This window comes from Quercus robur, chromosome 2 (genome assembly GCF_932294415.1).
Source record: "Quercus robur chromosome 2, dhQueRobu3.1, whole genome shotgun sequence".
In the NCBI taxonomy this organism is placed as follows: domain Eukaryota; kingdom Viridiplantae; phylum Streptophyta; class Magnoliopsida; order Fagales; family Fagaceae; genus Quercus; species Quercus robur.
The window spans coordinates 607,080-623,004 of NC_065535.1; the positions used below are offsets into that span (position 1 = coordinate 607,080).

At 34.6% G+C, this 15,925-nt stretch overlaps 2 protein-coding genes across 2 annotated transcripts; one reads left to right on the forward strand and one right to left on the reverse strand.

Annotated features, from left to right (window-relative positions):
• Window positions 1–2,990: 2,990 nt before the first annotated feature.
• On the reverse strand, window positions 2,991–12,546 carry LOC126707943 (peptidyl-prolyl cis-trans isomerase CYP57). Its single transcript, XM_050407702.1, has 10 exons — window positions 12,205–12,546; window positions 11,931–12,109; window positions 11,754–11,852; window positions 11,321–11,427; window positions 11,049–11,190; window positions 7,771–7,993; window positions 6,344–6,383; window positions 4,785–4,980; window positions 3,713–3,853; window positions 2,991–3,449 (listed from the first exon to the last, which is right to left on the reverse strand). Exons 1-10 carry the CDS (start codon window positions 12,422–12,424, stop codon window positions 3,309–3,311), a joined length of 1,488 nt encoding a protein of 495 aa, XP_050263659.1. The 5' UTR covers window positions 12,425–12,546; the 3' UTR covers window positions 2,991–3,308.
• A 2,584-nt stretch (window positions 12,547–15,130) lies between these two features.
• On the forward strand, window positions 15,131–15,607 carry LOC126716152 (uncharacterized). Its single transcript, XM_050417182.1, has one exon. The coding sequence runs from the start codon at window positions 15,131–15,133 to the stop codon at window positions 15,605–15,607; it is 477 nt and encodes a 158-aa protein (XP_050273139.1).
• Window positions 15,608–15,925: the final 318 nt, after the last annotated feature.

Below are 15,925 nucleotides of genomic sequence, written 5' to 3' on the forward strand. Positions count from 1 at the left end.
TAGTTGCTGTGTGTGAAAAAAAAGAAACAACTAAAAAAAATCAAGAAAAATTGATATATAAATGAAATATAGTGTAAAATAGATAATTTGATATGAAGATTTTGGAAAAGTGATTGTGTAGAATAGAAAAAATAGGTTTTTATGCTAAAATAGTCAAAGATATTTGCACAAATTGATGCGATTGCTCTTATAGAATATAATCAGAATTCAAAATGGGAAAATCTTGGATATATATATATATATATATTTATTTATATATAAACATATATTTTCTAGAACAATCTCAAAAGTCAACTTGGGTGGGAGCTTCCTCCACTTAGTCCTTTTTTTCCCTTCTTTTTTAGGATCAATACGAATTATTTTTCATTCAAATAACTGGAATATCATAAGTAACAAAAACTAAAATGTCTCGTAGAATATATTCTATCTAGACTTATAACGGAAAAGAAAGCATAGTCCTCTTGACCAAGACATAAGTTACAAAATTGTTTTGCCTCCTAATATGAGAAGAATGAATGAATCCGTAAAGACCTTGCAATAGAAACGATGTTTTTAATAATATGACCAATGGAAGAGAGACCCTCCGCTTAGTCTCAATTGTGTGTATATTTGATATCAACTTATTTAACTTTTTGTCAATAGTTTTTTTTCTTTCTTTTTTTGGTCAATTGCTTTTTGTTGAAACTTGAAAGTATTTGTATTTTGATAAAGTGAGAAAAAATAAAGTTTTAAAAAACTTATTAAATAAGCCGGAGGCAAAAAAAACATTGCATCTAAGCCCAAAGTGAGGAGTGAGGTCGAGCGCCACACATGCCACGTCACTACTATGTCAATAAGAACAATGGATGATGATAGATGATTAAAAGTATATTTACTTTTTCTTTTCATTTTTGCAAACTTGGGTTGATTTAAATCAAAGAAATTCTATACAAGAAGCAGTATATAAGGATTATAAGTCGACATTTGGCTTTTTGTATTTAATAATATATATATTTTTGGTAAGGAGATCCGCCGAAAGGTTGATAACAATGTAAGTCCGTAAGTTAGGTGGGCCTACCTCGATCCTGGAGGTAACAAAATTCAACAATATACGCTGCCCTTTTGACCCCTAGGTACAAACTCCGTGGCCGAAATTAACCAATTGGAAAAGGTCAAAAAAAGAGAAAGCTAACACACACACACACAGCATCAACCACGTTCATTGATTGTGTCTTAAAATCGTCCAAGTCTTCTTCACAGTTCACATAAAAAAATTAAAGCTGACACAACAAACAAGGACTTCCAAATTGCGAATTGAAAGAGACTTATTTGTGATTTTAAGCTGAGAATGGAGAGATTTAACTTTTGTGTAATAAGTCATAAATCCTAGCCTGCAATGTCCATGTCCTACTCGGAAGGAAGAAATTCTTTACGTGATACAAAAGCAAAAAATTAAAATCCCCGCAGAGCTGGAAAAAGTTGGATTTGTACTTTAATATAAGTCCAAATCATCTAGATTTGGTTTTAAGTATACATAAATTTCAATTTTTGAGAAACTAATAAGGCCAATACACCCCCCAAGAGACTGGCGGGAATATATATATATATATTGTTGAATCTAAACTAACCAACTTTTCATTACAAAAGTTTTTAATGCTTGATTCCGGTTCTTCTTTCTGGCATCATATCAGTGTGAACTAGAACGAAAAAGCAAACGTGTAACTCGGGGTTTTCCTCAGATTTTGCTGTTTGGCCTCAAAAATTGCCACATTTTTCTTTTCCCACACATTCAAAAACCGTTTTATTCATGGACAGAATGACAACGTGACAGACAGACAGTCAACATAATACATCTGCTTTTCGAGGAAGGTGCTCTTCTGCTTCAGGGGTGGATGCGTTGTAACTAAATAAGTAATGCCACAATGCCTCCAACACGTCTATAGACTAGTGGATTCTTATGGTCAAAGATGAACACTAAAATGTATGCATTCTTGAAGCTCTAAGATCAAGTCTCCGCTAGACATTTGCAATTTCAAAAAATTAGGGTTGGTATACTATATAATATTTAGAAGTCGAAGAGTAGTATTTATTGTTATTATGCTCCTATTGAGCTAAGTCTTATGATATAGCATTTTGGTCCATTAAGGGTCCGTATGGGATTTGCTTATTTTTCTAAAACAAATTTTTTTTTTTTTTTTTTGGGAAAGTCCTGTAAATAAAGGTAAAAATTAGCTGAAATAGTACAACGAAACCCATAAATAGTACCAAAAAGTACAGTGAGACCCATGAATAGTAGAAAAAATAAGTTGAATAGTAAAATAAGTTGGCAAAAATAATCTTTACCAAACAGATACTAAGTTTATTTCGATCTACTCGGTCCTATTTTGCCCATTCCAATCCACTTAGCTCCAACAAAAATTAGAGATTTGTTTCCTAAAAAAGTATTAAAAATGATAAGGATTCACAAGATTATCTTAAAATTCAAGTTTAATGATATAGCCATTATACTTATATTTGGAAAGAAAAAAAAATGTTACAATTTTAAACTTATATAATATTTAAAATTTAATGTAACATGTTACATATGTTCTAGAATATATTCAAATTCATCAACCAATTAAGACATTAAAAAAAAAAAAAAAAAAAAATCCTTTGAACAACATTTTCTATGTTATATAAAACAATATTATAATTACATAATTTAAATATTTTTATTAAGTTACATATTTAAAATATATATATATATATATATTTTTTTTTGAATGTAAAATATATTATATGTTCCATTACATAAAACTTATAAGAAATATATATATATATATATATATATATTTTAACCAACAAATTTTATATCTTATAAAGTAACTATATTACATTTTATCACGCATCGTGGGTTTATAACTAGTTGAACATAATTGCTTGGTCCAGGCCCTCTAAAATTATGATCACAGTTAATTTATCTTGGAAAAAAAAAGAATTGAAGATATAATTTTTTCCCAGATTGCATGAAGTTGACACCAATTAAACCACTGCTACATTAACACGTTCAGGATAAATATGTACATTTTTGATCCACATCAACTAAAAAAAGTGAGCAAAACCAAAGAAGACGAGAGAGGAAACGCAAGATTGCTGCTTTTTTTTGCCAGGCATCATTTTGCATTTTGCATTTTGCACCTCAAGCTAGGAGTTTTTCCTGCATGATTCTTAGCAACGATGTAGCGGTCAAACTACATAGCAAAGTCAAATCAAATTGGCACATATGACCCAACTCGTCAATTCCATTCAATCTTCAATTTTTGCGAGCCTGACTTGTTAGCAAAGATTAGTCAAGTAAGAGGTCTCCCAGCCCATTCCCGTTCACGTCGCTTTTGCTTGGCTTGCATACGGTTGAACTTCTCTTTCCCCTTCTCCAGAAGAGGGTCGTGCACGACATAGTCATTTGGGTCATCATTGCGGGACATGTGATCCTGCATAAAACAGCCAACCTAAAAGTTAAGCAAGATAATAACTAAAGGGATTAGTTAGCCAACGAAGATTCAAAGAACATAAATCAAATTGTGCCAAACATCTACTTATCAACAAAAAAACAGTGCAAAACATCTTTGAAATTGGAGACTAAAATAGTCATCACTTTCAAATTTGATAAAGTGATCCAATTTCAATCATAACTACCATTTGCAGGTTTATATAGTTTCTGAAATGAATACACAATGTGAAATATGAAGCTTACCTTGCCAGACTCTGGAGCAAACTCTAACTTAATTGATTTCCAGTCAGATAAATCCTCACGATTGCCACCTCCAGATTCACTACTCGAGGCCAAGGGTTTTCCAGAGAAGGCTGCCTTAAAGTTCTCTAGTTTTGCTAGAACCTAAAAGTAACAAAACAAGAAGTCAATCTAAAAAGTATATTAATTAATTTATATAACTACATACATAGGAAAAGTAGGCACGTAAAGATTGACACAAATTAAAATTCAATGACACCTATAAATGGAGAGAACACTTCCAAGTTCCATATAAATTGAGATTTTTCTGACCCACCCCTCCATCTTTCCCCAGTAACCTTTTTTCCAAACTGCTATATTAGGTTGTTAAAAACTATGGTAAACAGCAAACACAGTCCATACGATTCCCAAGAGGACGAGGGAAGAAATTTGGAACCTAAAAATTATTTATGTTATGGAGCATTCTACAAGCCTCAGATTTCTTTTCCTTCCTCAATGACCTCAGAAATCCAACAGAGTGCCAAAATATGATAAGTTTAATTCCATTTTCTACTTTCCAAAGACTTGGGAGTGAAAACATAAGGGTAATTCAAATTTGAAACAATAACCAATTTCATAAATTGATGGCAAGTCTTCCCTAGAGGACATGCCCCAGAAATAAAACAATATGATCTCTATGCAAATGAGAAACACAATGGGTATAAGTCTAGATGTCAATGACATCTTAGTGAGCTCCCAATCATTCCATGGTTTTCCTTGAAATATCCAGCCTCATTCTCTAAAGAATTCCTCACATGTACTTATCAAAAAGAATTCCTCACATGCAAACTTAACCCAAAAAAAAACCATTAATCACACACGTGATGCCAAGATTAACCAATACCGTCAGTGTCTGATTTCTGGTTTTGTCTCTATTATTAATCATTTGCAGGTTAGTATTTGCTATCACTTACATATTTTGATGGTCCAAAAGACGGATCACTTCTTGTTCAGCCCTTTCTCAATAGGCAAGAACATAGGAAACAAGCTAAGATAAGAAAGATGAAACAAATAAGAACCATAACTCGTAACTTACATCTTCTTCACGTCCTTGAAGTCTGCGCTTTTTTTGTTTTTGTAACTGTCTTCCTCGTTCACCTTCACCCAACAGCTGTAAGTCTACATCTGCATTAGCCATTCGTTCAGCTCTGGCTTCTGATCCGAGTCCCCTTTTCTTCAGAGACAACTTTTCTACCCTCGGTTGCTCATCATCAATGCTTTCAGCTTTAGACCTGGTGAGAAGAGTACAACAACATTATTTTTCATATTAACAAGTTCTCAAAGCTTCTTTCTTGACTGCCAATGAGCCTTGGCTCAATTAGAACTTCCTCCTCTCACAAGTTTCGGTGAGGGTAATATTGTGGGTTCAAATCCAATGGGTGTGTGTATAACTTACCATTTAAAATAAATACATAACTAACTCTTATCTTGACCACAGAGTCATAGAAAATCTAGGATAAGGACCAAGAGGAGAAATTTTTTGTCTTCCAATGATTCATTTGACAAGTGTATTAATGCAGTTTTCTTTTGTTAATCGAGATTAGGAAGACAATAGTCAGCCTTGCAGATTACCTGCATGCATAGAATGCAAGCAAGCATCATATATAAATGTTCAATGTTGTACTTGCAGCATAGTATCCACAAGCCCCTATGTCAGCACCATGTGCCATGCAAAGAAAAGAAGATATAAAGGAGTGAACAAATGGGATAGGCCTTGTCTAGGGATTATAATGATGAAAGAGACTAAGAGAGTGAATCTTGTTGAAAAGAATTGGAGCAGCTTACTCCTACGCATGTTGTGTTATGCAAAGAAAAGAAGACATAAAGGTGTGAACAAACGGTATGAACAACAACAACAAATGGTATAAGCCTTGTCTAATAATTATAATGCTGAAAGACGTGTGAGTTTTGTTGCTGAAAAAAAGGGAGTTGATGCCTACTCCAACAATCCACCTTGGCAATGGAACCTCGATGATCAATCAGAGGGCAAACTATCTTCAACCTCTATCACAAGTTAAAGAATAATTACTGCACTATATTACATATTCTCACTCCCACAGACTTTTTCATTACTCAGTGTATGTTTGGCATGATTAATGTTGCCAATTTATTTTACTATTTAGCTTATTTTTGCTACTATTCATGAGTCCCACTGTACCTTACTATTCATAGATCTCATGGTACTATGTTATCTAACTTTTACCTTTATCTACAATATTTTCAGCAAAATAAGCAAATCCCAAACAGACCCTCAGTCCCCCATTACTAGTTAAAAATTAATTACGTTACTCTTTATAATTTTTTGATAAGTAAAATAATTTTATTCAAAAGGGAAGCGAGTTCAAATATAGTGTGCATTGAACCTCCCAAATTCCAAATTCCCACCAGTGGATTATGTGTCCTCAACACACGTCACACAATTCCACATCAATATGACCTCATTTATTATCCATCAATGAGTTTGGCAACATATTGATCAAATGAAAAGTTACCAAGTGGTGTAATATTGTCAAAGAGTTATACCAAGTTTATATTGCAACTACCACCCCAACGCACACATTTACATATATATACACACACACACAAATATTTTACCTTGACATAGATATTTCTTGGTTCTTTGGGCTAGAATTCCCTGCATATGCCAATTAAAAAATAAAAAATTAAACTTGCATCAATAATTTTTTTTTTTTTTTTTATATGTAAGAAAAATTATATTAACAAAAAAGAACTACATCATACAATAAGAATGAAACAGCCAAAAAAACATATGTACAAAAAAAAGAAACAAAATCAAAAAGAATTATTTACAATACAACAGGAAACAGAATCTAAAAACAACAGAATGGAATCCCTAGAAGTGAATCCCCAAGCACGAGACTAGGCAAACAAAGTCCCTACAAACAGTACTGGTCCCCTGTCTGCTCCAAATCCTCAAATGTCCAACTATTATGCTCCCTCCATACGATAATTAAAGCATTTAAAATGAACAAAATAATTTCAAAAAGAAAGAAGGATGTAAACAACAAAAGCAATAGATTTCAAAGCTATTTAATTTAACTAAGAAGATAACAATACACTATTTTCATGGTTTTGATGCTGACAAATAAACCCCCTTTTACTAAGAATAGGTTGCTACTCAATATTAGTTGTTAGAAACTCCCATAATCAATTTTTTAACTGTGTATTTTATTTTTGTAAATGGCTTTAACCTGCAATATGCAAAGTTAGTGAAGAGATAACAGACCATGAATTAAGATATTCTCTTCTTCTTTTATTATTGTTTTTTCCAATTTCCTTGATCATTTAAACTTTAGACTGCAATCTCGTGTTGGACCTTTTCTACATCTACTATGTACTTGGGGCTCTCCTTTATCCTTTTCAACAAATTTATCACTTATCAAGAACAAAAATGAGGAGCAAATTAAAAAAAAAAAAAACATTTGTCAACATAGATCTTCAATTTATAAATGTCAGTGGCAGGAGCCTAAAAAAACACTTCAGACAATAAATTACTGGCAGTAATCAGTAATAATTTTATCTACTAGTATAAAAGAGCATGCCACCATGCCATGCCAATGTATTTTACTGAGTTTGCATGTCTGTGTTATTTTGCAACAACAGCAGTATTCCAATCTTGTTTCATTATCAAAAAAATAAAAAATTATCAAAAACAGATAGTACTTTTGAAAATAGAGAGACATTTGGTTTTAATAACAATGCAACAAGTAACTTAGCCATTTTCCTATTTTTGTTTTATACATATATTGCTAGGCATTAAGTTAGCTTTCTGGTGGAAGGTTTTCCCTGCTATTATCTCAGTTTCACCATTGCACAGACATTCTTTAATATCTTTTTAAAAGGGTATGTGGATTGATGCCTATGATAATGGCACCACAAATTCAAGGATTACTGTCCTATAAACTTCTATGTTGAAAAAAGAAAGAAAGAAAGGCTTCTATATTAAACATCCACAGGTTTGAGAATTTACTAACTGAATTATGCTAAGATGATTAGGGTACCATCGTGCAATTTTCGCTTGGCGGGGTTATCGTCCAACTCCTTTCGTCTTCTGAGTATTTGCTGACGCATTCGTGCGTCAAAGTTGGCCTCATCATCATCACTATAATCAAGAAGATTATAAAATCCAGCTTTTGAATCTTTCTGTGACTCTTCTTTCTTTGAGCTTAGAGCTTCTCTTACAGATAACTGCATATCCCTTGTTTTTTTTACATCAGATGAGTCCTGCATTTGAAAAGTGCTTTAGAGATATGCTATGTTGATCGTCAATTGCTTGTTGTATGGTAAAAACATGTCATGCATATAACTAATGCTGGCAAGTGGTTGCAGCTGATGTTTTTGCTGTTTTTTGAGGAATTCCATAAGTACTGTAAGTTTGAAAGATCTCTTAATGCTCCTTTTATAGTGTTAATCCCTAAAAAGACTAATCCTATCAATATAAGGGACTTTAGACCTATTAGCTTGATTGGAAGTGTCTATAAAATTTTAGCAAAGGTGTTGGTCAATAGATTGAAAAGGATCTTGGATAAACCTATCCCTACACCTCAAAATGCATTTGTTGGTGAGAGGTAGATTTTGGATTCAGTGTTGATTGCTAATGAGTGTGTTGATAGCAAGATAAAAAGTCACATCCCTAGTATAATTTGTAAGCTGGATATATAAAAAAGCTTATGATCACGTTAATTGGGAGTTTTCTGCATTTATTGGAGAGGATGGGGTTTGGAGAAAAATGGAGAGGATGGATTCGTATTTGAATTACCACAGTACAATTTTCTTTTTTAGTTAATGGTTCTCCTTGTGGTTTTTTTTTTTCCGGCACTTCTAGGGGATTGCCTCAAGGCAATCCATTATCTCCTTTGCCATTTACTTTAGTCATGGAGGTTCTCAGTAGAATGCTGAGGAGGAAGGGCTTATTATAGGCTTTGAGGTAGGGAATGCTGAAGGTGGTGGATTATTCATTTCCCATTTACTTGGGTGTCACCCTGTGTACTTGGGTATCTCTTTTTTTATATCAATAAATCTTTATTACTTATCCCAAAATATATATATATATATATATATTCCCATTTACTTTTTGCGGATGATACTATACTCTTTTGTGATGCTAAAACTGAACAGATTCTATATATTCAAATGCTACTGACTTGTTTTGAGGCAGTGACTAGGTTAAGAGTTAATTTGGGGAAAATTGAGATTGTGCCGGTATGTGAGGTGGAGAATGTGAATCAATTGGCTGATATTTTATATTGCAGGGTTGATTCTTTACACATGACTTACCTTGGTATGCCATTGGGGGCTTCATTCAAATCAATGGCAATTTGGAATCCTATTTTGGGGTGTCTAGCAGGTTGGAAGAGATTATAATTATCAAAAGGAGTTAGATTAACACTTTTGAAGAGCACTCTTTTGAGCTTGTGCACTTGTTATCTATCTTTGTTCACCATTCCTACTTGTGTGGCGAATAGAATAGAGAGGATACAGAGGAATTTTCTACGAGGTGGTTTAGGAGAGGAGTTCAAACATTGTTTGGTTGGATGGGATAAGGTGTGCTCTCCCTTGGCTGGTGGAGTGTTGGGGATTCAGAAACTTACTACTTTCAATCAATCTTTGTAAGGTAAGTGGTTATGCCGGTTTCAGTTGGAGGGGGATCGATTATGGAGACATGATTATTGTGAAGTATGGGGAGAAGTGGGGTGGGTGGTATTCAAAACCTGTTTGAGGTTCTCATGGTTGTGGGTTATGGAAAAGTATCAGAATGCAGTGAGACTGATTTTTACAGTACATTCAGTTTGTGGTGGGCTCTATCACTCTGGTGGTCGAACCTGAATCTTGCACAACTGTTGGTGTAGGGATCAATGAGATTTCCAATGCTATTTGAAACTGCATTGGATAAGGGTGCTTCTTTGGAATCTTTGTTGGAGATATAGCATGTGGTGGTGGGGGGGGGGGGGGGGGGGGGGTGTGGGCAGAGGAGTTGGGGTGTGGGATTCATGAGAAATTTTAATGATTGGGAGATTGATAGGGTGGCTCATTCCTCCGTTTACTAGAATCTTATATTCCCACTAGGGAAGGGGAAGATCGGATGAGAAGGAAACTAAGGAGCAATGGGGAATTTATGTGAGATCTTTTTATGAGACCTTATGGGGTTCATCTTCTATGTCTTTTCCTTGGAAAGCCTTATGGAGGGTTAAGGCTCCTTGTAGAGTTTCCTTTTTTTGTGTGGACAGCGGCTTTGGGGAAAATTCTTACTTGTGATAATCTTGTGAAGAGGGGTTACACAATGGTGAGTTGGTGTTGCATTTGTCGATGCAATGGGGAGACTATGGACCACCTTTTGACACATTGCAATGTGGCTTATGTTGTTATGTTTTTTGGATGTTTGGGATTTAGTGGGTATTACCGGAGAAGGTTCATGATTTATTATGTGGATGGCAGATTGGGGACTCTAATCGTTTGTCAGCTATTTGAAAGCTAGTACCCTTATGTGTGCTATGGTTATTTGGTAGGAAAAAAATCAACACACTATTGAACATGTGGAGTGCACAGCAACTCAATTACTAGCATCTTTCATTAGTTCTCTTTATGAGAGGTCTTTTGCTTTGGGTCTCACAGATAGTACTTTGGTTCAAAATTTCATAAAGTCAACTCATATTTAAATATTTAGGCTACTTCATGTTTTATTTTATTTTTATGAAGTAGTCTCTTCTCAATAAAATTATTCTTACCTATCAAAAACAAAAAAAAGTATATAAAGCAAAAGTAGAGATACAGGATTCAATATATCCATATAAAATAAGCCAAAGCAGGCATCAATGCAATCAATTTGAATGGATACATGATGGCTTTAGAGAGAGAGAGAGAGAGAGAGAGAGAGAGATGAGATGAAAATTTCAAGGCCCCACTTGGTACAGCATCTTAAACACATGTTTTCAGTTTTTAAACAACATTACACGCATTTCTACACACTTTTTCACCCACACGTATTTCAAAAAACTACGAACAACATTACTCAAACTCCTCTACCAAATAGGCCCCAAATAACTGGAACTAATTAATGAGAACTCCAGAGCAAGTTAGTCAGATTGAACCAAGCTTGCATTAAGGTAAGCTCAGATTGAATCCAGCCCCCATCAAATGGCCATGTGTTGCACCACATTTTATATGATCATATCATCATAATATGGCATAAGTATAGCCGAACCCAATTTAACTGAGATTATGACTTAGTTGAGTTGAATAAAACAACATATAGGAATTAAAACAGATGGTAGATTGTTACCAATTCACTACTTGGAACATCTTCCTTTAAAAGACGAGGATCATCCAATACATCATGACTGCTTTTGATCTTTCGCTTTACTGCTGCCAATTCTTTCTCCTCTTCTTCAGCTTCTTCTCCAAATGAAAGCAAGTTGAGCTTTCTGCGTTACATAAATATAAAGCATGCATAGCTTAGGCAATAAACATAATAACCAATTCACAACATACATGTTGGTATTACTGTTACATCCACGGAAAATACTATTACACGAGGTAGGAGAAAGAACTCACTTCACAGCTTTCTTCTTGGTATCTTTCTTGTCAGAATCAGCTGCGGATTCAACCAAAGGCTTTGACAATGCTCTTGGAACAATGTCATCAAAAGGGTTCCATAACACCTAAAACAATGAATTTAGGGAAAACACCAGCTGATCACTTCCTTCCCAAATAATAATTTTATCAAAGAAGTCAAGGGGGCAACATTTTTCACAATTGTGGACATGGCCTGTTGTGATTGGTGTATAATAAAAGAAGTGTTCGAAAGTGGCGTTACTCCAATCACAACTTGCGACCTTAGCATGATGTGAAAAATGTTGTAAAAGCCCCTAGCATTGCTCTTGAATGTGAAAGTGATGTTAAAGCAATGGCAAGTAGTGAAACTAGTTGGTGTCTCTAGAATTATTCCATTAACAGTATGTATGTATGTTTGTTTGATTCTACTGACCTCAACGGATAAAATCTTGGGTGGATCCAAGGGCCTGTCATCCTTATCAGTTTCAATTTCAGATAATCTAGTCAGATTATATATCGAATCCCCGGTGACCTGAAACAAACAAGTTCAATTCAAATTTTGCTAAAATATAAAATTCAAAAAAGAGAAGAGAAGAGAAGAGAAAAATACCTTGCCAAAAATAGTATTCTTCTTGTCAAGCCAATCACAGCGGTCCAAGGAGATAAAGAACTGACTGCCATTAGAATTAGGCGAGCCAGCATTGGCACACGCAACCAATCCTCTGTGCTTGAATCTCAACCGCGAATGAAACTCATCACCAAAAGGACCGCCGTATATACTTTCACCACCTGAGAAATTAAACCAAATCATCTCTAAAAAATCTTGATTGTGAATAAGAAACCCTAAAATTTGAAAAAATATATAGAGTAGAGAGAGAGAGTACCGGTGCCGGTGCCAGTGGGATCGCCGGCCTGGACGAGAAAGGCCTTGATGATGCGGTGGAAGATGGTGTGGTTGTAGTAGCCTTCGAGGCAGAGCTGGACGAAGTTACGAACAGCTTTTGGAGCCTCTTTAGGCCAGAGCTCTATGTCGAGAGGGCCGTGGGTGGTATTCAACACCACCTTCCCCTTCGTCGGTGGCTCTAACACGTAAATCGTCGACATTTATTTATTTCTTTCTTTCCCACTTCGCTCGCTTTTTATTCAACTGAATTCTTTCTTTGCCCACTGCACTGCACTTCTCACAACAAATACACTTTCAATTTCAACAATGGATGACCTTTTTTATCGTTCATTTTTTGTTTTTTGATATATATTTTTGGCCGTCTTGCTTCTTCTTTATTTTTGGTTCCTAAATTACAAATTACACACTTTAATTTTGCCTAAAGTTCAATTAAGTCATTTAATTGGATACACTAACTTTCAATTTTGCTCGTTTCAATTCTCTCGTTAACTTCAATTAGAATTGAGACGTTAATAACTTTCAAACAAATATTAAAATTTCAAGTTTTTGTAATCTAAAATTATGTATAAAAAATAAGTTTATTGGTCAAATAGTAAATAATATTCGATTTGAGTGAAATTTGATATGCATGTTAAGAATATAAAGAACATAAAATTCAACAGTTAAATTTTCAAAATTCACACCCAAAAAAGAGATAAATGAGAAATTTGGCGAGTTTCTGGAAATTTTTTGCAAAATAATATCATTTTGCTAACAATTTTACTAGTTAGCAATGTTTCCAAACTATTTAGGAAATTAGCATCTTGAGTTTGTTTAGACTTGAGTTCACTGTAGCAACTCAAATTTTATGTGTTGGCAACATTGAGGTGGAAAGATTATCCACATGGAACTCGAGTCTTTAAGACTTGAGTTCCATAAGGACAACAAACCCAGCAATGAAGGATACGGAGAGGAAGAGTAAAGAAAAACTCTGCAACATGTACGCTTCTTCTTCACTCCTTGATTGAGAAATAAACATCTTCAGACATTTAAGCTCAACGGAGAGGAAGATCAACGGAGAGGCATCAAAACCCAGCAACACATGCTTTGTCTCAACGTTCGTGGTGCCAACAGGTTGTGAAGTTTGTTCATTTTGTTAGAGAATGTCAATTTTTGATTTAGTTCTATTGAGAAAATTTGGGGCTTTTGTGACAACAAACCCAGAAAAACAATAAAACCAATCCCAAGCCGAGATCGAAACTACCATGGGGTTGTCTTTGATTTATGTATGGAGAATGGGTTTTTTTTTTTTTTTTTTTTGGGTGGGGGGGGGGGGGGGGTGGTTGGGTTTCTAAGAAATAGGTTCGGTTGTTCTTCTTCTTCTTTGTTCAGATTCTTCTTCTTTGGTTAGATCTTGATCTTTCTTCTTCTTCTTCACTCCTTCTTCTTCACCCTGTACGCTTCTTCACTCCATTGTTATAGTTCTATGGAAACTCGAGTTCCACGTGGATAATTTTATCCACCTCGACTTGGAACTCAAGTGTTTAAGGCTTGATTTTTACTTTGAACTCGAGTTTGTTAGACTTGAGATGCTAGTTTCTTAAATAGTTTCGGAAACCTACTAACTAACAAAATTGTTCCTAAAATGGTGTTAAATGGAAAAAAAAAAAAAAAATCTAGAGTTTCTCTCCAAACTAGTTTGGAGAGAAACTTTGTTATGTAAAAACCCTATGATGGAGGAGCATAACAGACTAGGCCTGTTATTTGGTCTATAAAAGGACCTTTCTTATGAATGTAAAAAAACTTCATCACTGAATCCTTTGCTTGTCTACTAATCTTGTGGAGAGGCTACTCTGATTGTTTCTAGCTAAGCCTATTCCTTCTTTGCCATAAACCCCAAGCAATACACAAACACACACACACACACACACACACACACACATATATATATATATATATGTATGTATATATTAATAAAATTTGCATTTTATACTTAGATTCAATTTTCTACTATATAATATTTGTTTTTGTTTTCTCACTCTAAGCAAAAATTTCTCTTTTTATGATCTTTGTTAAATGGTTGTCAAATTGATTTATGAACAAGTTATGGGTAAAATAAAGAGTTCCATAAATTGTTTTTTACTTTTCTCTATTCCATTCATGTGCTAAATAATAAAGATGAACGCAAACTCTTTATTGAAATGATTTTATAGAACATGACTTATGTCCAGTGTATCAGTTGTTTAACTAGATTTTATAAGTTTTCGACTTAAATTGATAAAATCAAGATCTATGACCTAATTTCTTTTGTTTTTGGTAGTGGATAATAGAGAGGAGTAGGGGCAACCAACCAATTAGGCTCCTCTAACAAAACCCAAGGATGAAATAAAGGACATTGGATGGGTACCCATGTCTTACAAAAAAGGACCCAAAAACAACTTTGGCATCACCTTTGGCTTTGAATAGAACATAGGAGTAAGTTAAGGTGAACAACAATTGAGACAGCCAAGAAATTAAGCAACATTCGCTTCAACCCAAGTAGGGAAACTGGAGACATGTGAGGCAGTCCAAACATATATTTTGGAATATTGCAAAGCCGAAGAAGGTGCAAAAATTGTTACATCAACATCATCAAAGTTTATTTTTAAAAACCTTAAGATGAAGTTTGGAATGGAGGGGATCTCATCTAAGTGTGTTTTAGGAAGTTGCATGCGAGGAGTAAGAGAGGCTGATCTCAGTTGCAAAGAGTGTGAGCATTCATTTATCTGATTTGTCAATATCTATACGCATAGAAATTAAGGTGGAGGAGTATCCTTATCTAGGTAGGGGCATTATGGCGGTAAAAGGAGAGAAACATTTAAGGGCCATTTTGAGTTCATCCATTATCCATACAATAGTTGCATATGGGCATTGCCAAAAAAACATGAATGACAACAGATAGGTCTTCACTTAGCAACCCTGGGAGGACAGATGAAGGTGGGCTCATTCGAGACCAGAACTACAACTGGTTTATAGGTTTCATCCGTAATATTGGGATAGCTATCGGTGTGGATGTTGAGTTGTGGGCTCTCAAAGATGGGTTAACTATTTGTAGAGAGTTAAATCTATCAGCTGTTGAGATTGAGATTGATGCTAAAGTTGTCCTTGGGTGGGTTTCAGATACCTATAACTGTAACTTACACCATGCAGCTCTTATTTTGGATTGCAAGACTCTTATCAGCCAGATTCCTCAGGTGAGGATGAACCACTGTTTCCGTGAAGCAAGTAAGTGTGTGGATGCCCTTGCAAGGAGAGGATCGGAGTTGGATCAAGATTTTATTGTTTTTGATAGTCCAACTATGGACATTGTTATGTTGCTTTATTATGATAAGTTGGGTGTGTACTATGAGAGGCTTTGCCCTTAAACTTCTACTGATGTTGCTTAGTTCTTAATTCTATCTATTTTCTACCCAAAAAAAAAAAAAAAAAAAAAACATGAATGACAATTTCCATACTTTTGTGGCAGCATGGGTGGATTGATGTCTTGGATTTGCATTCAACTTTAAACATAAAATTTAACCTTTCTTTGAATGGGGCTAATGCTCAAACTTGGGTCAAAGTTTAATAATTTGGAATTTGGTTTGGAACTCTTAAAATTGTATATCATATCTATATCTATATAATATCTAAAAGTCAAAGCGTAATATTTATTATTGTTATGCTCCACATCAACGTAGCAATTT

What these genes read in the sequence shown, in the direction of transcription:
- LOC126707943 (XM_050407702.1), bottom strand. Translation starts at nt 12,424, where the DNA reads ATGTCGACGATTTACGTGTTAGAGCCACCGACGAAGGGGAAGGTGGTG. An exon ending in AGAATACTATTTTTGGCAAG is followed by an intron (nt 11,853 to 11,930) that starts GTATTTTTCTCT and finishes TGTTTGTTTCAG; the next exon opens with GTCACCGGGGATTCGATATA. An exon ending in TTGCTCCAGAGTCTGGCAAG is followed by an intron (nt 3,450 to 3,712) that starts GTAAGCTTCATA and finishes TGTTTTATGCAG; the next exon opens with GATCACATGTCCCGCAATGA.
- LOC126716152 (XM_050417182.1), top strand. Translation starts at nt 15,131, where the DNA reads ATGACAACAGATAGGTCTTCACTTAGCAACCCTGGGAGGACAGATGAA.